We start from the raw sequence: 24,139 nt of genomic DNA, 5'->3' as shown, positions 1-24,139 counted from the left end.
GTTTGCCATCTGGTTCCTCCACTGAATTGTGGTTCTAAATTGGCAGATAAAGCAAAACAAAACATACTTTGTTCTGGGGGCATTTCTTCTTTGTCCCCTGCACTGAGAATAGATGCCTGGTATATAGCAGGTACTTAACAAATATTTTTGAAAAAATGAATGAGTGCAAAAGGTCTTCTCAAATTAACGGCATCATTTGTCACAAGTACATGCAGGCAGCACTCCAGACCCCTCTCATAGTGTTACAACCAAGAGGAACATTTGCCAGTAGTCTAGAAACTGGTGCAAGGAAAGAAAAAAAAAGATTTTACAGCTTCTGATCAGTGTTGTGTAACTAACCTCTGACTATTACTTTACTTTCAATATTGTTCAGCAAAAGATGATACAACTGTATCATACAAAAGATCTACAATTATGTTTCTTATGACTTATAAATAAAGCAGGGAAAGCAGAAGACCCATCGTCTTCAAACCAAGACTGCCCAGATCACCTGTGCGATAATTTTCCTGCTTCTAAGGCCACATTCTAAGAGTCCCTTTAACGACCCAACGCCCAGGGAAAGCAATCAGGCCAGGGAGATGCTTGCTGTCCAATGGGGAGCCAGATGAGTCAAGAGACAGGTTGGTAAAAATGCTGTGATGGAGATTGGCACATATGCCTATGGGGCATTTGAAGAACAGCTGAATCCCCTAGGAATATTTAGTCCAACAATGAGAAGACCTAGAGGTGTGGTCTAATGAACTCCCAATATTTGGAGAGTGGAGGATTGTCTTATAAAAGACTGAACTTGGTCTGTACAAGCTTAGAAAATGGTGACTGAAAGTGCCTAAAAAACTTCAGTTTAATCTTTTCTATTCCTTTTAACAATTGGAACCTCAGACAATAGGATGAATTGCCTCAAAAGGAGGTGGGCTGCTCAACACTGAAAGTGCTAGAGCAGAGGACGGGGATGGGTGAGGGATGACTGAAAAGAGAATCTGACATCCAGCCTGTGGTTAACCTTGGTGATGTCAATAATCTCTATTCACCTGGAGATTTTGTCACTAAACCCAGTCTTTGTCCTTTAGCTTTCAGCAATCTACCTCAAGCCTTAAAAAAAAAAAAATTCTTTTGTTCTAAAAAAGTCTTCTAAAAAAAATTGTTTAATACTATTTTATATCATATTATTTTGCCTATGTTTAGTCTTAAAACTTAATATTCTGGGGAAACAGCAGGGGCAGCAGAATAGGTTTTTAAATGATTTTATTGAGGTATAATCTACAAGCCACAAAAAGCACATGTTTTCACAATCATCACCACAACCATTTTCAGCTTATTTCCTCCTGCCCATTGCAGGGACTCATACTCCCACCCCATCCCACCCACAAAATCATATAATACACGGTCTTTGGTGACAGACTTCTTTTATTTAGCATAATAAAAGGTTCATCCTTTGAGGTTCATCCTTGCTGTAGCAGGTATTAGATGTCATTCCTTTTTATGGCTTCAAACTATCCCATTGTATGGATATACCACATTTTGTTTATCCATTCACCAGTTAACAGACCTTTGAGTTATTTCTATTTTTTGACTATTATAAACAATGATAGCATCACTGTAAAATATCTCCAACTCCCCACATAAACCAGACAGAGTTGTGCAATACCAAAAGCCCACGGGAAACACAACAAAATTAGATGACAAGACCAAAAGCGCTTTGATTATATATAACATGGTAATGCATAGGTTGGAAAATATGCTCAAAGTCCAGTTTTATATCCTATTTAATGGAAAAAATGTTTAGAATATATATTTTAAGGTGAAAAATCAGGTTACAAAGTAATACATGCAGTAAGATCCCAAATATTTATATCTCTGTGTACAATTATATTAATTCTAAGGTGCACATTTTTTCCCAATATCAATCAATGGCTCTGGGCTCTGAAGTCTCAATGCGTGTTTTACAATGTCTTTAATTTACCCTCTCTGTCAAGCAGTCACTGTCATTGCATGTGTGCAAATATCAAAAACAGAAGCATTGTAATTTGCAGATGAGGTGTGAATGATTTGGGAGAAAATGAAAGACAAAATGGATCCCTCTTGAACCTCTCAGAATCCAATGGTTCAAGGTCAGAGTCAGGGAGATTGTGCATCCAATAAGATAAGCGACATTCCTGAGCATGGAATTCAAAATTAGTCAAGGTCTATATAATGAAAGTCTGCTCAGAGCCTAGCACCAATGGCTTTTTTTTTTTTAATGGGTGATTTTGCAGTGTGCTGTCTCACCAATGTTCTTGGACTGCTTATGAGTCAAAAGAACAAAAAGTCAGACTCTGAATATGAACAGTCTTAGGATACCTAACCAACATACTTCATTTATATTCCTGTTTATATATGCACAAGAGTGAGATTGGATTAAACAAGGCAAAGTCTGAAAGAACTTTTTAAGTAAGTATGTAATAAAAATTCTATGTGATAAGAAAGAGCGACATGAACGCTAAGGCACAGGCAGGTGGAAGAGACCACTGACAGCCACAGGACGTGCACGCTATCAGAGTACGGGTAGGGAGAAGCAGAAAGAAGCCAGGGCTCATCTGATGACCCAGAAAATAAGTGAACCAAAAATAGCCAACAGGTATTCACTGGAAAATGAGGCAGACCAGTTTGAAAATAGCTGCTGAAACTGATAGGGAAAACAGAGCGTTAAAAGCAAAAATGTCCCTTAATACCATACAAGGAAAAATGTCCCTTAATACTCTACAAGGAAGAAGATTGTGACTAGGACAGAGCTTCTGGGCTTGTGGCAAAATTCTGATCTTGTAGCCAGATAACCACATTCTAACATCTTACACTATACGAAATTAACAGATTGATTTTAAAAGAAATTTTTAGAAGTTACCATGGTTACTTGATAAAAAGAAGATTCTGTGCCCTACTCAGGATCTACCGTATCAAAGAGGTGGAGATCAAAGCCAAGAAATACTCAAGACCATTAAAGTTTATGGGGAAAAATCTTATGATTAATTTTACTTAAAGTTATTTTTGAAAATCAACTACATTTTAGAGTGAATCATACGTTTAGTCAGTACCAACATCTCTTCTAATTTTATAAAAGAAAATTCTGTTCAATAAAAGAGTCTCTATCTAGAGCCATCTCCTGATCTATACTGGGATGCAGGAGGCTTGTTTCTCAGCAGTGACACAGAGCTATCTACCAGAAGGGCCGGGAAGGCCTCAGAACAAGAAGATATCCTGTTATGCAAGCCACAGCCAAAAAGACAGGCCGTCTCCAGGGAAGAAAGTCAAAGGCAGAGCCTAATTTTTGGACTGCTGATTCCTTATGAAAGCAGCTCACACTGTAGCCATCATCCATACGAAGAGATCTAGATTGAAGTACCCCCCATTCTCTTCCTCCCATTCCAACGTGAGACACTTAGCACACTTAGTAGGTAGATAAGGGACGCACAGTAGGAGGACAATGAAGTTCAGTGAGGGAGGCCAGATGCATAGAAGTAGTGGGATGGAGCTATGACCCATGTTTTTGCTACCAGTCCTGACACGCTCCTATGGGCCTTTCCACAACCAATTAAAAGCCACAAAATCACCAGGCATTACCGTGTTTTAGAGGCACTGATCATTTGGATAAACTAACTACAGAGACAGAAATTCTTAAGTATGCTTCGTGCAACAATTTCATAAACATTTAGTATTCTGAATCTATTTCTTTCTCTGAAACACCTACTGAGTTGATTGATAATTTATGCAAGGATGATGTTCTGCTACATTTAAATCCAGGGATGCATACCTCTGCCCTAACATCGCCTCTAATTTTCCGTACCTCATTTTCCTTAAAGGAGTCAAAATTTGCTAGGTACAAAAGAGTTACAGTAGCTAAAGCCTGAAGTTTAAAAGATAAAGAGCTGCTAGGGTCACCCGAACGTAACCATATTGCACCTGCTCTGTATAGTGTTTTTATCTACTAATAGACGATTAAATGTAAATCCTAATGTACATTCCATTTTACATGCAATATGGGTTAGTTACTGTTGCTATGGAAACCTTCACTTTTGCATTTACTGATTTTAATTCTGTGACATTTGCTGACTTTAGTACAATGTAAAGTTTATAAATATAACATACAGGTTTGCAGAGGGTTTTTTTAAGTATTCAATTTGCATAGATAATCCCATCACAAATCTCTAAACACTTTAAGGGAAAAAGCATTAAACTGAGGCTAATTAGAAGTAATCAGCAAACAAGAAGCTATTTCCAGAAATAACTATTTCCATCGGTCCTCAAAAATCTCCTTTCACTCACCAAATGCCCCATCCATTGTATAAATCTTCTAACCTCCGATTTAATGATACTTTCCCAGCATGGAATTTATAAAGTAATTATATTTATTGAAAACACTTTCAAATGTTACCTCATCTTACCTTTAACATTAACCTGGAGAGAGACGGGCCAGATGTGGTTTAAAGAAAGAATGACCTCACTTTAGGGTCCACTCCCGATCCAGGGCAAACAATTCAAATTTCAACTAGATCTTCAAAGGGTCATTACAACAAACCATCCTATTTTCCTTCTTATTCCTAGTCTTAGCCATCTTTGCTTCTTTGGAATCTAGCACAGTTTCCATATGTGGAATATGTGCATACTCTGCAAATGTCCCTAAATTTTTTTTGATTCCCTGATTACCGCCACTTAACAGATATAGAAACTGAGACCCATAATCATTATGCAAAAACATCAAAAGTCACCTAGCAACTAAGTTCAAAAGTAAATTCACTCATAAGAATTGATTGAACATTTATGATGAGCACCCAATACTTCTGAGGTGTTCCCACAGACATGGGTGAAAATCCACCTCACTGTTACAGAGTCACAGAGAATTAAATTATTTTGTGAGTCTCCCCAGGGAAAGCCTGGATTCAGGTAGCCATACACATATGTATATAAATATAAAAGAGAGTGTGTACCAGAGCATTTTAAGTGGTTCCATCAAAGTCTGCACATTCAAGAAAAGGAACAAATTTAACCAATATTTATTGAGCTTCTATGTTGAGTCAGACACTGCTCAGCAAACTTGGAGCAGTCAAGTGTCTCTAGTTGTACCTGGAGAAGGGAAGAAGGGATGACAGAAAACTCTAATGCCGTACTTAAGGTTGATAGGGAAAAGGATGACAGGCCAGGAAAACGGCAAATGGGCTTAAGAGAATCACAAGAGCTTTTCAAAGACAAAAGGCACTTGAGAGAAAACAGGACCACTAATAACCAAGAAGAAACAGGGAAATAATGAGACTCAGAAACGGGGAAGAAAATAAACCCTTAATCAATCTTTGCTTTAAAAAAAAAAGAATGCTGAACAAACTGGTAAGTGATGAAGATGCTGTGAAAGTAGAAGCTGATCAAAAGTAGGTAAAGGGAAGGGGCTTGGGAAATGCAGAGCTCAAGGGAGGCAGAGAAGGCTATGGAGGAATTTCACAGAACGGATGGACAAGGAAGATGCTGTTACTGTTATTTCAAGTGGATTCTGGGAAGCAGGTACAACGAACATCATTGAACTACACAGATTTGGGGCTTGAGGACACAGATACATGCTGTTGGCAAGAATGGGTAGAGATGAAGTCTGGAAAGAGTCCCTACACTTACTCCAGTAACCTTAGAGTTAGGCTGGAGACCTCTCCTACCCAACGCCCTCCATTGCCAATCCATCACCAAGCACTGCCCCATCCACACTCATCTACCCCCCCGATGGGCTTCAAGTTGATCCAATTCATTATTATCTTTTACCTGGAAAACTGTAATATCCTTCTCTAATGTGTCTTCTTGCATCTGCTATTAAATCCTCCCAAATCATTCTCCTTTCAGCAACCTGAGTGATGTTTTCAAAATACCATTAAAAGGACTGTATTCTGTGGATTGTGGGCCCCAAGGATGGAACACAGTGAGAATAGGATGGTGCCTACTCCAATTATGCAACTCTCTTCCCACCTGCAGAGACTTCCCTGAGCAGAGCGCAGCCAGCCACATCCTATTCCTGCCCCAGACCAGCATCTCGGGCCTTTGCTCCCTCCAGCTGGGTTGCCCTTTTTCTTCCTCAACAAATCCAATGCCTATAATCCCTTATAAGACCAATTCAAATCCAACCTCTTCCATGACACATGGCCTAAACATTCTACGGTATTCACTGTATTCTAATGACAGTAGACCATTTAGCACTGCCCTTAAAATTCTTCATGTGTTCAATTGATATGTAGTGAGTATCCATCAGATTGCAGGTCCTGGGTTAGACACTGGGTGACTGAATTAAATAAAAATAGTCCCATTTGTACATCTGGGCAGTTTCCGCACTGCAACAAAGGCGGTTGGCCAAGGAAATAGGAAGAGGGGACTGAAATCCCAAGTACTTTGCCAAGCCCTTTGGGGCTAGTGTCTGCCAGGAAGACCAGAAAGCTTTCCCTTTGCACAAAAAAGCTCACCCAGAGGGAAGACCTTTTACTAATTCACATAAACATGACCTATAGGCTGCTGTTCCCGGAAGGACAGACCTCGTGCTTGTCTGTGTGGAGCTTAGTTAGTTGTGTTTAAACTTCTGGGCCTGCTTCTTTTCTCGGAGTCTTTATTGAGTCAATAAAGGTCTAGAGCATCTCTTCTGCACCTGTGTTCTGTGTTGTTGATACAAAGATGAGCCAAATGTGGTCCCACACCTCAAGAAGGCCAGGGTGATGTGAACTCATGGTGGGTTCCCTCTGTGCACACGCTGGTTCCCACTAAGGAACCAAAGTCATCACCAACGATAAGGCTTCAGTTGTGCCTCGTGTTATGACCCAAGGCCTGCTTGGACTTCCCTGGGCCTCAGTTTCTTCACCTGTAAAGTGGGGCACCAACTGGAGAGTTAGTGGAATTGCGGGGTGAAGATCAGCTCTTGCCTTGGGTGCACCCAGGATCAAGCCATAGTGCGACTCTTGTCTGCTGTGAAACTCTGGGCTAATTACTAAGCCTCTCTCAGCCTCGGCTCCCTCATCTGTGACATAGAGGTAATAATCCTACTCATTGCACTGCTGTGAACTTAACTGAGACAATAAGGTTAAAGTACTCAGCTGGGAGATTGACATGCAGCAGACACTTAATAAATACACAGTATGATTACACTGTTCCTCATCTTGAATTTTTGAGATACTGTTTTTCTCATCCAGTCCCCTGCCTTCAGTTTTATGCATTCCTAACCACTCAAGGCTTTGCATGATCTGTTTCCTTCCCTAAACTCCTCTCAATATTGTCTAGCTGTATACCATAGTTGGAGGAGGGGGATATTTTTTCAATTGAGATTCATTAAACGAGAACCTGGAAGTTTCACAAAAATGACTATGATTAACTCTTTGGTAAGGATGACATTTTCTACCCTACACAAAGACAATTTCTCATGGACTAAGGCAAAAAAAAAAGATTATTTTTGCCATATCTTGGCTTTTAAGTAGGCTTAGAGGAGTCCCCTTTTCTTCTTCCTCACCCACAGTTTAGGTTATAGTAGTTTAAGACACCTGGGTGCAGCCATCATGGGGGCATGAATGCTGCATGACCTTATCTCCCTGTTTTGGGATATTTAAGCGGCTTAATTTCTCTAAAGATCATCGGATACACAGTGTTGTCAAAAAGTTAGCAGCGCTCTAGATTAAAAATACGAATATTTAGATCACAATTTACTCCATAACGTAAGCAACTTAGAGCGTAAGCGGGCGCGGGAGTGTGTGTGTCCTGACACCACAGTCCCTGCTGGGATACCTTCCATCCTCGCTGCTCTCAACAGCCCAGTCTTGCCCATCATAAGCAGACGTTCAGCTGGCTGTCTTCCCCACTAGGCTTTGAGCATGAGGGAAGGGCTTCCTGGTAGACCTCCATCACTGAGCACATAATAAAAAAACTCAATAGGTGATTGAGGGATGAAAAAGCCAAGGCAATCCCATCCTAGACACCCCAGGGTGCCACCATGAATGTTCCTTTTTAAATGGTTTTAAAGTCAAAGCCATACTAAAAGTAACAGCAGAGTTCATTCTTCTCTCCTTTTCCCCTGCCTCCATTAAAAAAAAAAAAAAATCACAGGAAATATAGAATTAGGACTGGAAGCCATTCCCTGGCCGTTCTCTCCCCACCTCCCCCAATCTCTTGTTATACCAAGAGTATCTGGTATCCCTTCAAGGAGGCCTCAGGAGACCCGGTAATATTATATATGACTGGGCTCCTTGGAAATACAATGGAGTGAATTAGGGCGGAGTTTTCAGTTTCTAACTATAAATGTCTTGACATATTTTCCTTTCAGACGAATGGCTGGAAATATAATAAACTATATTTAATGTTTATTTGTTTCAAATATAGTATTTTTTTCAACGGACAAATGTGAAGTTTTGAGTCCGGAAACAAACAGGTTTAAATAACCGTCCTAGCAAGCAGCTTTTAAAATAGTACACACAAGTGATCATTTCAAAGCAGTTTAATGCACTCAGCCAACAGGCATTAACAGTCTTTTCGGAATAACTTGACACCTTAAGCTTATTTTCTAGTCTTGGTTCGGATGAATTTTAACCTTTCTTTAAAAAAAAGAAAAAAAACCAAGGGTACGGGGACCCCTCTGATCTCTGTGATTTTAGGACATCCTGCATTTGCATTTTGAGGTTTTTTTTATAAAGACCGGAAAAAACAATCCCCGGACCTTCTTTCATGTGCAGGTTTTAAGACAATGGTGCCCAGAGGGTGAGAAGGCCAGAGTGGCGCTCCAGCTCCAGCCAATGCAGGAGGAAAAGCAAGAAAAATCTTTCTGTGACTCAGCAAGATGCCCTCAGCAAGCGAGGTGGGAGAAAAGGGGCAGGAGTCGCAATGTCAGGAGCACGTTATTTACCTTGAGTGTGTGTTTCATGGGGGAGATTAAAAACAGAAGCACACAGTCCACCTAATGGGAATCAGAATAAAAATAGTGATGGAAAGGATACCTTGCAGTTCATATCTCTTCGAATCCAGAGCTGTCAGAAGAGGAAATAGGCTCAGGAAAGGGAAAGATTTATCTAAGGACACAGGCTCAAGTTCAGGGAGGAAAGAAAATGTGAGAAGAGTCTAAGAAACACTCTTGAACAAAATTCTTTGGCCCTCGATATGACATGAAATGCCAGGTAGGGAAGGGCAGAGCCACCCTCCAATACCTCCCGGTATTGGCAGTGTCCCTCCACCGTCTCACTGAGTGTCCAAGATTTTCCTCGGATGCTGACCTATTGTTCTGCCCATTCTGCACCAAGGAAACTGAGGCTCAGAGACTCATGTTACATGGCCTGGGTGGGAAAGGATTTCAACCCATCTTCTCGCTCCCCACTCATCCTCTTCACTTGACTCACTGTCATCTCCCTCTGAGGTCCTGGTTCCAGGCTGGCTGACAGGTAAGTGGCGGGGAGGGGGCGGGGGGGAAATCTTCCCAGAAGCCCCAGCTCATCAATTCGAGTTTCCCAATTCTGTCAAGGCAGGAGGAAAAGTCAGGGTTGCCAACCCTGGGGACCCACCCTTTAAAATGGCTGCTAAAAGTTTTGTGGACCCCACAGTGGCCTCATTGGTGGACAAACAAAGTGTCCCTAGGCAAGTTACATAACTTTGGCTTACAGTAATTTTGCATCTTAAAAAAAAAATGCCGTGAAAATCCATCCTTTGCTTCAGACACGCTAGGCTAAAAATAGCTCAGCCAGCCAGTAAATGTGTGTCATTTTTCCTCTGTGCATCTCCCCATCCACTGACCCCCTCCTCTCAGCAGACAAATATCTCCTAGACAGACTGCCAGTCTGCCCTCCACAAAGTGGCCAGAGTGACATTGCTCGAAGGCACATCATTGGTTTCACTGCCCAGGCCAAAAAGTACCTTTATCAGTTCCCTTTGCCTGAGAGTAGAAACCAATGTTGATGGAATCCTTACTACATAGTAGTGAGGTGCTGGACCAGCAGGTCTAAAAGTTTAAAGGCCTCATCCCACTAAATTCCCTAAAACAAAACCTCCAAGGTGAGGACTACTCTTGTGTCATTTTCCAGATGAGGAAACCAAAGCACTGAGAAATTAAATAATCATTCCAGGGCCCTATTCATACTCACTATACTGAAGTCCAACAGATAGTCTCCAACGGATAGAGACCAACGGCCTCACAGCACATAACGAAGCCTTCACAACCAGCCCTCACTTCCTCTCCAGGTTTATTTCCTACCACATTCCAACCCCACCCTACACACATATATACACACTCATACAACCACCCTAGACCTTAAGCCCCAGCTATGCCAAAATCCTCACCTTTCCTCAAACAGGGCATCACCGTTTGAGACTCACTTTCTTTGCCTGTGCCTTTCCTTCAGCCAAAAGCATCCTTTCCACCACTATTCTTAAATTGGCAAATTCCCATTCATCCCTCCTTCTCTGCAAATCCTTACTGTGGTCTTACTAGCCCTTTCAAGTCAGGCATGCGGCTCTCTTTACCTCCAGACCAGTAATATCACATATGGTAGACTTCAACATCCGCCAACAAATCAGCATCAGCGTCACCATAGTAATGAACACTCAGAGGGTGCAGGCACTATGCTCATCACGTTATAAGAATCATCTCACCTGATCCTCATAAAAATCCAAGGACGTAGATTCTATTATCATCCCCACATTATCCAGAGCACAGAAGGGTGAGTTAACTCACTGAAGGTCACACAAAGAGTAAGGAGAGAAACAAGTCTGCTGGACTCTAGAAGTTAATCATTCAATGCTCATGCTATGTAGGGGACACAGTCTGATTGCATGCTATGACTGCTCTTTCCTAGAACATGTGTGTGAGGCTTATCTATAAAATGCATATCACCCATATAAAAACAGTGATAACTCAGAATCTAGTTACAAAATGGCGGCCTCTGTGAAAAGTACCTTTAAAAAAAAGACTGCAGTTGGCCACCAAGACTGTCACTTGTCATGATGGATAAAACATGAATAAGGTAGTACCTGACCCCAAGGAGCTCTTCGATCCAGTGAGGAAAATAAGATAATACTGCATGCAACTCATGACATAACCCACTTTATGAAATATCGCTTTCCTCCTTGAACTGAAGACATGTCCTTCAAACGGTATCCTAAATTAACTGGCTGTATCCCAACTACTGGTTCTAGATCAACACTAACTCTTAACATGAATTCAACCTCCCTCTTTGCAGTAGGAATTGTGCAAAAATCTTTTGATTTACAGACATTGCACAAGGTTGTGTGCTGGTTGCCTCCCGACTCAGAAATAATACAAAGGAAAGATAAACAGGGGGAAAATGATCTACCCTCACATGGGAGGGAAAAGCTTTCTTAAAAGGAGACAGAGGGCGCTGGGTGCAAGATTTCCGACTAGTATTAAATGTTAATGGTAATCACAATAGGCACCATAGCTAACTCCTTATACCAGCAGCCTCCAGCTTACTTGGGACAAGACTGATTACTAAGAATGCTATTTCCTTGAGATCAAATCATGGTGCAGAGAAGCTGGATAATTTTTAAAATATATATATCATGCTAAAATATATATATATAACATGTTAAAAACATAAACATTTGTGTAAATAATTCAGGCAACTCAAAATTTTAAGAAGATTTAAGAACATGGTGAAATACTCATAATTTTAGTTAAAAGAGCTGGATTCAAACAGGTGTTCGGTATGTCCCTAAGCATGTAAAGGCTGATGCATATGTTTGTCTGTCTTAGATTGATATGCTAAAATGTTAACAGCAATTTTTTGCATAGCAGAACTAAAGATAATTTGTATTTACCTATTTGTACATTGTACTTTACAAATATTCTATTATTGATAATGAACCAAGTTCTTAAAATCAGAAAAAGTAGACCTATATCTTAAAACATATGCAACTTTATTTTAAATAAGTTGGCAAGGGAAACAGTCATAAATTCTAAAGCAATAAAGCTTAGTGATGTGTTTTTCAACATCAATAGCGTGATGCTAAAGATCGATACCATTTTAGGGCAAATTGGAAAACTGGAAAGAAGAAAGGGGTTTGAAAAGGAAAAGTGTTCGTAGGGTTGAAGTACAAATTAGTGATAGGTAAGAGTGTTTGATTTGGCCACTTCCTGGGTATTACCTGGGCAGCTAGTGTTATGATTTAGAAAACCTGAGACCACTTCTGAATCCACAACAGGTTGTAGTCCAGGTAAGCGCCACCTGTGTCTGGTTTCGGCACTTCCACAATCTCCACAATCAGAAGTTTGGACTAGATGATCACTCACATCTATTCCAGCCCTGTAATTCTAGGATTCATCCAACTGGGGAGCCATAGGCTCCATCAGAGTTTCTGTATCAGAACCTTTCAAAGGCACATGATATGCACCAACTGCTTAATTTCAATTTCAAGGAAGAAATTTCAGCCAACTGCAGAGTAATCATGGTTAACATTATAAGGCCTAAGAAGGGTTTTGTGTGTGTGTGTACTGCCAAATGGTTAGCCTTGTATACATTATTAGTGAAACTTTTGATTGTCTGCACAGATTTTCAGTCTCAAGATCAAATTTTCATAAATCCTAAGAAATGACCCATATTGGGAGGCAAAATTTAAAGCACTACCCTCTTAAAAAATAACATATATTAAAACAAACGTAAATTTAAATTATATTTCACTTAATATGTATTAAATTAAAACTTAAAACAATGTAATGTTTGAGTTATGTAAGCTATTTCTCTAGAAAAGTTGATTAAAAATTATTATTAATGTGGAATTCTACATAAAAATCACAGGTGACCTAGTCAATGGAATGAAGTGTAGGAAGGTATGTGTAATTTAAGGACTTCAATATGAAAAATCAGGGAGGCTGTACACTGAAGTCGGTGGGACAAAGCAGCCCATCGTAACACTCGGTTGCATCCATAAAGAAAGTAGAGGGCTTCCCTGGTGGCGCAGTGGTTGAGAGTCCGCCTGCCGATGCAGGGGACGCGGGTTCGTGCCCCGGTCCGGGAGGATCCCACCTGCCATGGAGCGGCTGGGCCCGTGGGCCATGGCCGCTGAGCCTGCGCGTCTGGAGCCTGTGCTCCGCAACGGGAGAGGCCACAGCAGTGAGAGGCCCGCGTACCACAAAAAAAAGAAAAAAAAGTAGAGGCGGGTAGCTTTACTACCTGTCAACCTGATCCCCCTGGCCAGATAGAGACCACATGGTGCTGTTCAGAGCATCACCAGTTCCACCCATGTACATTGCACTGTGTTAAGGAGTAAGCCACAAGGTGTCACAGTGGATCAGTTTGGCAGCGCTGTTATCTGTCCAGACATGCAGGTGGGGCTCTGGGCTTCACCCGGTACTGACACAGCTCCCTTGGAGGAGTCTGTGCCAGGCAGCATTTTGAGAAGTACACCTCTTTAGACAAAATGGCCAGTGAAGGCCAGTGGGTGTGTGCTCTCCAGCCCTCCCCAGGGTTCCTGTTTAGATGGCCCTGCAAAGGCACTGGTGAAGGGGAACATTTCAATATTCTGTTGTCTCCACTGAGTTCTTAGCTAGAGCAAACCCTGAACACAGATCTTCCCCAACAGAATGGTGTGCATGTGTCCTATACATTGATCAGTTCTTAGTCTTTAACCTTGGTATGTCTAAGAGTTAATTATAACCTGGACTTTGGGGGAGATCACAGCCACAAGAAGCTGTATGATTATTGTGTCATCACTATTATATGATGGTGGAACACCCTGATGGTTCTGTCACGTATTATAAGAAACCCAAACCCACAAATCCTACATGTCACTGCAAGTTTCATTCATTAAATTGAAATATGCTTGTGCAAGCCTTGTAAGGTATATTTTTAAAGATACTTTTATGGTTATTAAAGGGGAAGGGGGAGGGATAAGGACTATGGGATTAGCAGATACACAACACTATATATAAGATAAACAAGAAGGATTTACCATATAGCACAGGGAACTATATTCAATATCTTGTAATAACCTATAATGGGATAGAATCTGAAAAAAGAACATATATATATATATATATATATATATACACACACACACACGTATATCACTTTACTGAACACCTTAAACTAACACAATATTGTAAATCAACTATACTTGAATAAAAAATAAGTAAATAAAGATACTTTTAGGAAATCAAGCAATGTTTTACATGATTTACACAACTTAATTTTCTGATGGGGCAGAGAAAAAGGCAGCATAATCATCATCATCATCGTAGTTCCCATTTATTGAGCACTTACTATATACCAGGAATTTTTACATGCTTTAGCCATTCACCTCCCAACATAACATTCAGGCTAAGAAAATGAAGGTTCAGAAAAGTTAAATGACTGCCCTAAGATCACACAGCAAGCAAGAGGTAGAGCCAGGGTTTGGATCCAAATCTGATTTGTTATAAGTCATACTTCAGTTCAGATCTTTACATTCCAGGAACACTACTCTTTTCATTCCAAAGAAAAAAACACTAGTGGAAAAAAAGTTGTGCATGTTTCCTAACCAGAAGGTTCACACATACACATACAAAATCTGATTGGGGCGAGCAAATATCTCTCTCTTGTCTCTCTGTCTCTGTCTCTCTCTCCCTCATACATATGCACACACATTCACATACACACACACACAACACAAACACACCACACAATTCGTAAACACAAAGACATTATAAACCACATCATATACTAATATAACTTCCCATATTTTCTGTTATATAAATCACTTCAAGTAAGTTAATTAATGGCCCTGAAAGCACTTTCCCAAAATGCAAAGTGCTCCAGGAATCGTAAGGTATTATCGTGATTCATATCATAATTCATGGCTGTGGGCCCTCAGGGAGGGGCCCAAAGAGAGAAGTAGTAGAAATAGCAAATGAGAAAGGTGTAAATATTTTTCATCAGAAGTCAGGAGATTCCCAATAGATTCATACTACCCAGAGGGCAGAGTTCTCAGCTCAGCACTTCTTTCACAGAAGAAATTCCTCTCTTCAGGCTTCTTTTCTCTGCAGGTCTGGCTGAACATTCTATCTGTAAATGCTCACCCGACTACTAGGCTTACAGGTTCTTTTCCAACTGTAGTTGTCGGTGATTGTTGGGAAGATTCAAGGTAAATTCCAGTGTCAGTCTGGATAGTGCTGGTACAACGTAATTTCCTTTATTCAACAGATATATTTTGCATATCAACTATGTGCTATCGGGCACTGGGCAGACAACTGTAAAGGAGACAGATGAGGCCCTTGTTCCCACGCGGCTTATATTCTATTGACACTTGAGAAATAAACTAGAAGCAAAAACATACCAGCTTGCTGGGCTTCCCTGGTGGCGCAGTGGTTGAGAGTCCGCCTGCCGATGCAGGGGACACGGGTTCGTGCCCCGGTCCGGGAAGATCCCACATGCCGCGGAGCGGCTGGGCCCGTGAGCCATGGCCGCTGAGCCTGCGCGTCCGGAGCCTGTTGCTCCGCAACGAGAGAGGCCACAACAGTGAGAGGCCCTCGTACGGCAAAAAAAAAAAAAAAAAAAAAAAAATACCAGCTTGCTATAATCCCTACGAAGAAAATTATCAGGGCATGTGATTAAAAAGTGAATGTGACTGTGTGCGGGAGGGGTAATGAGCTGATCAAGGAAAGCCTCTCTGTGAAGGGGGCATCTAAGTTGATCAGTAGAGGCCCTACTAAGTGCTAGGACTCATCCTTCATGGTCGTTATTTTCTTTGAGACATTGAATCAATTACCTGCCAATCAAGCCAACACCATGCCAAATTCTAATTCAAATTAGATTTCCTAATACTTATAAGTGTTATTATGGAGGAAGCCATATAAGCATTCTACCACTGAGGGCAAGGGTGTTGAGGTATGCACAAGCTTGGCAAGTTAATGGATCCAAAGAAGTCCCTTGTGGCTGGAGTTTGCTGAACACGTGGTAAGACTGGGCCATCAGGAAACAACAGATCAATAGAGCCTTAAAAGCCAGAGCAAGGAGTTTGGAGCTTATTCTAGGTGTGAGGGGGAGCTGGAAAGTGACGTGCTCTGATTTCTGCTTCAAAAATATCACCTTGGCTGCTTGTGGGAAAACAGATTATATAGTGGAAAAAGGGAGCAGAGAGTATAGTTAGGAGACCATCCAAATCTTGAAAAGAGAGGATGGGGGCTTGTGATGTCCCCAGAACAGGGGTGGATCCTCTTCTTCAGAGGGATCTACCACATCTTTAACGCTCAGCACTCTGTTTTTAATTGGAAGACTATAACTTCAAACTAGGCTGGTCAAAACTGGTAGTAAATTGAGGGCAAGGGGTGGCCGTCAGGGCTTCCAACAGGGAGCGGGTAGCCTTTACCAGCAAGCTTCTGAGCAGAGCACTGAACGGGGAAGTCAAAAGATCCAGACCCCAGGGATGCCCATGTATGGACTTGGTTTTCACCTCTCTGAGCCTCAGTTTCCTGATCTGTTAAAGGAGAAGCAGAACACATGCATCTTGGGCTTGGGAGTGGATCACGTGAAAAGATCCATCTTATCTCTAATAATTGGCAGGCATTTACTACAAGCACAGTGGCCTCACAGTTAGCTAAAGTAGGCTACAGGATTAGGAAGGAAACCTCATTTCCCACGAGGAAATCCAAAGACACACGATGTGGACAGACTGCCTCTTAGGGTCAAACTAGGAAAGTGAGAAACCAACACGTTAGGAGCTCTCTTCCCTCTATGCCTTTATTTTTTCTACGATTCCTAACTGATTACCTGCAAAGAAAGCCAACATCATGCCAAATTCTAATTTACTCTCCTAATCTTATATTTGGAGGGGGGTGGCACTACCAAAAATGAGACAGCTTTTCTACTCATCCCATTGATGTTTAAAATAATTAAACCACCATCTTCCACAGAACACACCTGAGAAGAGTCAAGCACTGAATGGAAATTTAAATATTTTTAAGTTTAAAAAGTTAAACTCTTAGATAACTATGCATAGTGTTCCACAACAAGTCCAGTGACTCTTCAGATAAGGCCACTTCAATGAATACTGAAAATATTCATTCTTTAACAGGGAGTGTGAATTTGGTTCTTTTTTTTCAATAACCAGGGTATATTTTCCCCCTCTGATTCCATCCTTTGGAATTTCACATGGTCCCTTTTGAAATGAGTCAGACACTTGAGAGGCAAATAGTCCAACCAGGTTAGGTGGATGGGGTCATCTTTCCAGGCACTGCCAAAGTCAACCTATCCAAGGAAAAAATGAATGCATTCACCTAATAAGTTTCCACAGGTGAAACTACAATCCTTGCTAGTATTTCTTATCTCAGAGAAATGCTATATAGCAAAGCAGTTAACAGCATAACTTCTAAAATTAAACTACCATCTGTGTGACCTTAGACAATTTACTTAACCCTTTGTTTCCTCACCAGTAAGACTGCAGACGGTAGGAGTACCAATCTCAGGAGGTGATTATGAGGGTTACATGAGCTGATGTCCAGAAAGCACTTAGCACCTTGGCCCTACAGATAGTGACCTCTCCATAGATGCTAGTTACTATCATCACGACTACCTTTCAGAAAGGTGTACATCCTTCAGTATACAAAGGCACAGTGTGTTAACCTAACAGGGCACTACATAGTGAGAACTGGTTTGTATGTCGCCCTTTGTTACCAAATGGTCTTAATCGTCTCTGTATTTCCAGACACAGATATTGTCATTGCCTGAAGTATAGAAATTCTTGAAGGAAGGGCTGAAGTTTGTCTCAAGTATTAATAGTTGCCTATGTTCAGATGCATGCTGTCAGAATTTAAATGTAAAAAATAAAAGTCTAAGCTCAGATTGATAAGAAAGATGGAAAGAAAGAAAGGAAGGAAGGAAAGGAGGGAGGGAGGGCGAGAAGGGAGGGAGGGAGGAAGGAAGGAAGGGAGGAAGGGAAAGGAAGAAGGAAGGAAAGAAAGAAAGGAGGAAAATATTTTGGTCAGAAAATGACAAAGGTATATGTCATATCTACATCAGCTGAACACATTTTTAAAAGCTCTGTTTTCTGCTACTTTCAAAAAGAGATTTGTTTTTCCAGATCAATTATATTCCGAGACCCACCAACCAAATCCAAATAAGTAAGTTTATGAATCCTGTTCCTGACAATATTTGGGGTTGTTTGTTTTCTGTTTCACTTGCTTGTTCAGAAAGGGGGTTTTCTGTGTTCCTCATGAAAATGGGTTAATGTGGACAAATGTAATAAAAGGAGATTTATAGCCCTGTCTCCATACATTTTAAATTAATTTCTTTCTGAAACCCAAACAAAAAGCTAAATGCTTAAAAAATGAATACTGTTTAAATCCTATATCATAATTTACATACCAAAAGGGGAGAGATTTAAGTGTGCATTGATTTTAGGCTGATAAGAATCTGTGTTGAATGTGAGCTGAGAGATTTTTTTTTCTTCTTGGCCTCCTACGAATAGTTAGTTTGCAGCAATTTTTAATTAAAAACAGTTCCCATAGTAGGAAAATGGGGGGAAAAAAGACCTCAGGAAAATAAAATCCGTACAAGAGTCCAGCAATTTGTTTTCTGAGGCCATGTAGAGATCTTGAAAAATAAGAGAGGTTGGAAGTTCTTATTTTTTAAAACTTCACTTTTGGTTTCATTTAACATTTTCAAAATAGCTTTCCTTTCCACTACTAATCCCCCCTCCCCCTACTCCTCACCAACCCCCTTCGAAAAACTTGGAAAGTTCTGTGTTTAACACTGAAAATCATTCATATGCCTCAGAGTAACAGCACCATTTTTCTTTCTAAATTTCTAGGAAAAAAAAAAAATCCAAGTTTATCACAAAGCCGTTTTCTTTTTTTTCCCCACCTATCCAGAATACCTAATCTCATTTTAACTAGGCTCTATCTGAGCATCAATGATACTAAGCTACCCCATGAATAAACATGATGCTACAACGGGAAACCCTGTGACTAAAGTATATAAAAATGTAGCTGAAAGAAAAGACTGAGAGCCTTCCACCCCCTCCCACCCCCTCCCCAGGGAGTTGGAGAGTTGAGCTGAAGCGGGGTGAAAGCAGCAGATTGAAATTTCAAGGTCTTCAAATATTTTCAACGTTCATATTAAATCCTGTAAAACTAAAAACCGTAATTCTAATAAAATCCTTGTGTACATGGCAGCTTCCCATTGTAATCACAGTTTTCTCTTTGGGAGTGGGATGTGTAATACTGATAAAAGAATAAAAAACCTCAAAACAGAAGAAATACATCCTAGTACCCACACTTTCCTGGTGTTTTTGATATTTTATTAAAATTAGCATACTGCCAACCTGAAAAAAATCTATGTACTTAAAAACATCTTCATTGGAATGGAGACTTTTTTGGTCATTTGAATGAGGAAATAAGGTAGAAAGAGTTGTCTGCAATATCCAAAATTTGTATAACTTGATAAACTTTCTTAAATTCTATAAAAATCCAACATTATTAAAATCCTTTCACTAAAAATGAAGTTCACTGTGATGATCTCATATTTCACCTATACATATTTTTAATCTTATAGCACAGACTTCAGGAAATGAAAAAAAATACTGTTATTTTTGTTATTACTGAAGCTTGTTACAGAACAAAACCTGAAATCTTTAGGACACATTTTTAAGTCCTATCTGACGGTACTCTGTGTGCCCTGTTAAACTGAAAATTGTGCGGTTTCGTTCTTTCAAAATACATTTGAGACAGCAAGGCCATTCAAACAGTCAATGAATTTTGGAAGATCTCAGGTCAATTCATGGTAACATACACAATGGAAGACATAGCCCTCTTCCTACTGCCTGGGAATTACAGTGACCAAAACGGACACAAAGCTCCAAGAGTTTCTCTTAATTTCAACTAAGAAAAGGGGGAAACATCTATGTACTTCTTTATGAAATTCCACTGAGATGCTGGTGTTGCAAAGAAATTTTATTTCCCACAATAGCCAACAGCATCTGAAGCATATGTGTGTTGTTTTTGTTTGCTTCGTAATGCATTCAAATTCCTTTAAAAAGAAATGAGGTCCCATAATTTCTTAGACACTGTGCTTTCCTTTGCCACAAAGATTAGGGATCTAAATTGCCTCAAGATGCAATAAGTGTGGAGAATGTGGAGATGAGCACTTTTAGGGGAATTGGAAGCAGGTCCCTAAAGCAGCTTCAGGAGGTACCAGGACCCCCAAAGGCATCAGAATTGTGCTTCTCAGGAAAGGTGCCAATTTCAGTGATACAGTTAAATTCTCTCTCCTCCGTCATCTACTGATTCATGATCGGCTCGTTCACAAATGTTTACTGAGCACCTACTTTGTCCCAGGAACTGCTTGCTCCCAGCACTGGCCTTAAACAAGACTGGCAGGGTCGCTCCCTGCAATATTTTCTCCACTATGACCCTGTTTTTTCAGTACCATTTGTGATTTTGAACTAAATACCGTGAGCCAAGAAGTAATGTCAGTTCTCATTACTCAAGTTCACAACACTTTCTCCTACTAAAGAAAACCAAACTCTGAACTTTGGTAAAATCTGAATTTTTAAATTAAAGAGGCCTTGAGATAATTTGCTTATGAGGAACCAAGATCCATGTAAGTGAAAGAAACAAGTTGGAAAAAGGATTAACTCCCAATCCAGTGTTTTTTTAAAACTACCCAGCTTCTGAAGGCCTTTGATTTTATTTAATTGGAAGAAATGCATCAATCCCCAGGAGAGAATGCTCTGGGGGAGTCATCTATGGAAGGAGAGTAGGTGAGCACCATGCTTCTTTACTACTACATGCTTTTTTCCTTTCCATAAAGAAGGTTTCTAGGAAATTTCTGCAAACTTGATTATAATTTTTTCATTGAGACTGATTTGCTGCAATTTCTTTCTAGGCAAGTCTACGTTCAAAAAAGAATGGAGAATCGAGAGTATTACATAGGTGTGTATGTGTGTGTGAGAGTGCGATATTAGGAGTCAATGAAATAATACTATGTAATATAGAAGCAGGAACCAGAAGAGAGAAGAAAGAAAGTGAGTCTCTCTTGTCCAAAATGGTTGGATGCATCACTTAAATTCTAAAAGTAATCACTCAACAATCTATTTGATTTTGTGTGTGAATAAACTGATAACTCTTGCTGGGTATTACTGTACTTTATTCCAACCAATCCCTCTCTAGGGCTCAGAACAACTTTACCATAAATAGTCACCATTAATATTGATAAATGCACAATGTAACTTTTTCAAGAAGTTATTTTTTTCTAAATATTTTTTCCATTACAAACTTTGATCAAAATCTAATATCTAATGTTAATATTTATATATCTTAGGAGCAATTATTTGATTCTCTCCTTTTTCTTCATATGAAATGAAAACAAACTTATGGCCTTGGGTTCGTGACATCCTTTACTGCTTGGCAAAGAAAAAAGGAAGTGTCAGAGCAATTATTTGGATAATTATAAAAAAGATCTAATTAAGGGAAGAAGTGTTCAGGGTTGGCTCTAGAACATACCAGAAAACAGTTCTCAGTGCTTTTCTGTCAGTCAGCGAGGTTTAAAAAAATCTTTAGGATTTGTCATAGCAAGCTTTCCTCTCCAGTTTCTTGAGCTGTGAAGCAGGTTTTCTACTTAAAAGTAATAACCCAGAATCCAAAAGTTAGGAATTCCTGAGTTTAGCTCTCACAAAAGATAACGTGCCATCTCACAAAAGATAACGTGCCAGTGTTAAGAAACAATACTATGAATGAGGGACTTTAAAGGTTTTCTCTCAAATGTGAAACAAATGTGGGACCTTATTGCATCCTGCAGATTTTTATGAGGACCAGGATAGAGAAGTCCTCCAGATAAGTATTCTAGCTCAGAACTGGCCAGGTGATAATTAAGGGGCACAGGAGAACACAGATATCAGAGAAATCTGCCTGCTCTCTTAACCGAGAAGGATGGAGAAAAACCCTCCTTCTACAACTCCTCAAAAACTTTCTAAAATGTAAGATGGACACGGGTTCTTTTTAAATCCTGCCGCTGTTGATCCATAAAGGTCGCTGGTCTCTTTTTTAAAACTAATCATATTTTTAAGACTTTTTTTTACTCCAAATCTGTGTTGCAATTATGTGTGCCTAAACAGTATGACATATTCTGTCCTCCTAATTCTGAAAGCAGGCTGCGACAATCAATAGTTTGTGCAAGAGTTTAACATTTCAATACACAGTTGCAAAGATCTGAATGCAATATACAAATTGTAACATACATACACAACTACACACACACAACAACACACAAATATTTTCTGCCAACAGCTCACCACCCTTAGCACGACAGAGTTTACACTTGTATAAAAGCTACTGGCTTCTGGGGAGAGCAACGGTATCATCAAGTCCACTTAACATCTATGATGTATTAACATATAAAGAAAATAGCAGTGATAAAGACAGCCCAGCTTTTTTTTTTTTTTTAAATCAGTCCTTGTCCAGCAGTTAGCCAATCAGAAAGCAGGTCACATCTTGTTAGCTATATTAAATACATTAAACATCATGAATTCTCCATGGCTCTGTTAACAATTCAAGCAAGTGTGTTTTATTTTATCGTAAAACCTTGAGTCCCTTTCCAGAGTTGAGAGTCAAGCTTCCACCTAAAATTCTACCAAAGCTATTCCCTGAAAGCTCTTTGCCATCGACCCTCCGGGTATCTGTACTCTGCAGAGAAGACAGATTTCCCAGCTATTTCTACTTCTTAAAGTGACTTTGGTGCCCCTATAACAAACTCCTTCTCAGAACACTTCAACACAAAGCCCCAACTTAAAGGCAAATGGACAGCCCAGCAGTAGGACCTACCAGCCCAGCCAGCACAGAGGAAAAGTCAACTGGCATTAAATATTTAAATTGCAGGAGGCGGTCTGGAGTTTTGCATTTACAAAGTTCTGAAAGTCCTGTCTCCTCTCTGCTCCCAGAGTTGCTTGCGAGTAGGTGAGGCTTCTCTCTGGGGCACAAGATCACAATATGCAAAAACTCAAGCTGACTTGAATTCTGAGCCAGCTCCTGTGGACGTGAGAGCTCCTGGGAGACACTCCCACAGTCGAGGGAAAAAAGTCAAGAACCCCTTGCCCCAAGCAACTGGTTTCTGAATTTAACACGGAAATAGACAAACGTGTCCCTCCAGGGCTAGTTCCGAAAAGTACGAAGGGTGGCTCTTCTGCCCTTTTCACCTCGATTTTGATGACTTTGAAAAGCAAATATGCCGGTCAAGCAGACTTCCTCTGGGATTTGTTTAAAAAAAAAAAATTATTTTGCTGGATGCAAATGATCACCAAATCCCTCGGAATTCTATCTCAAGAAACACTAAGGGCACCGACTGAGAGCCTGAAAATGCCAGTTCTGGTAGAGCAGCATTTCTGTACACCCGGCAGGCGAATCAAGTGCTGGGTTGTCTATTTCAAGATTCCGGCAGAAACTGTCCCCAGCTCCAAGAGTTGCTGTGCCTGGAAACCCAGCGTCCAAACTAGTGGATTCATGCTGGCGCTCATTTCCACGTACGTGGTAGTATCTAGTGGGACACTTCCCGCAGAATGCAGCCAGCCACCCAGGAAAAGCTCAGGCACAGTTTGAAGAAAAAAAAAACACACAAACACACACCCAAGGTTGAAGTACTTACCTCTGTGCGCGACTGCAGTCTCTTGTTCATCTCATAGATTCGGTACTCTGGTTGTACCATGTAGGGTGTATGTCTCCTATAAAATGGGCCAAAAGGAGAAGAATAGAAGGGGTCATGTGGTGTGCTGGACATCTTGCCTGCCTGTCGAAAATCAAGCTAAACAGAGTAGCAGTAACGTCCATGCAGAGCACATGGGCTGTGTTCTTCACAGTACAAAGTAGCCGCACGCACACGCTCGCACACGCGCGCGCACACACACACAGAGGCAGGCAGGCAGGCAGGCTGAACACACTGGCTGGGAACTGCTGTGGGAGCCCTCGGTAGCGAGAGAGAGACGGAGAGCAAGCGGGAGGGAGGGAGGAGGGGGGAGAGCTCTGGGGAGGGGAGGGAGAGAGCAGGAGCTTCAGAGAGGGAGGGAGGCTGGGAGGGAGGAAGAGAGGGAAGGAGGGAGGGAGAGAGAGAGGGGAGCTGGATAGCTTTAGGCACCACTGCTTGTTTTTAAAGAAGCAGTTTGTGGAGAGGTCATTTCCTGTCCACACTGTAGACTAGTTCAAAAA

General features: G+C 40.7%; 1 protein-coding gene across 4 annotated transcripts in view; it reads right to left on the bottom strand.

Annotated features, from left to right (window-relative positions):
- Positions 1-23,796, bottom strand: part of LDB2 (LIM domain binding 2) — a 380,605-nt gene extending 356,809 nt beyond the window's left edge. For 3 of the 4 annotated variants that reach the window (XM_065877423.1, XM_065877427.1, XM_065877425.1), the window contains exon 1: positions 23,583-23,714. In XM_065877423.1, the coding sequence (XP_065733495.1) occupies positions 23,583-23,714 (132 nt within the window). Of the gene's footprint in view, positions 1-23,582 lie in introns of all 4 variants that reach the window. The other variant, XM_065877424.1, reaches the window with a different exon arrangement.
- Between the last annotated feature and the right edge of the window lie 343 nt (positions 23,797-24,139).

This window comes from Phocoena phocoena, chromosome 5 (genome assembly GCF_963924675.1).
Source record: "Phocoena phocoena chromosome 5, mPhoPho1.1, whole genome shotgun sequence".
NCBI lineage: Eukaryota > Metazoa > Chordata > Mammalia > Artiodactyla > Phocoenidae > Phocoena > Phocoena phocoena.
This window is presented reverse-complemented; position numbering and strand designations above follow the sequence as displayed.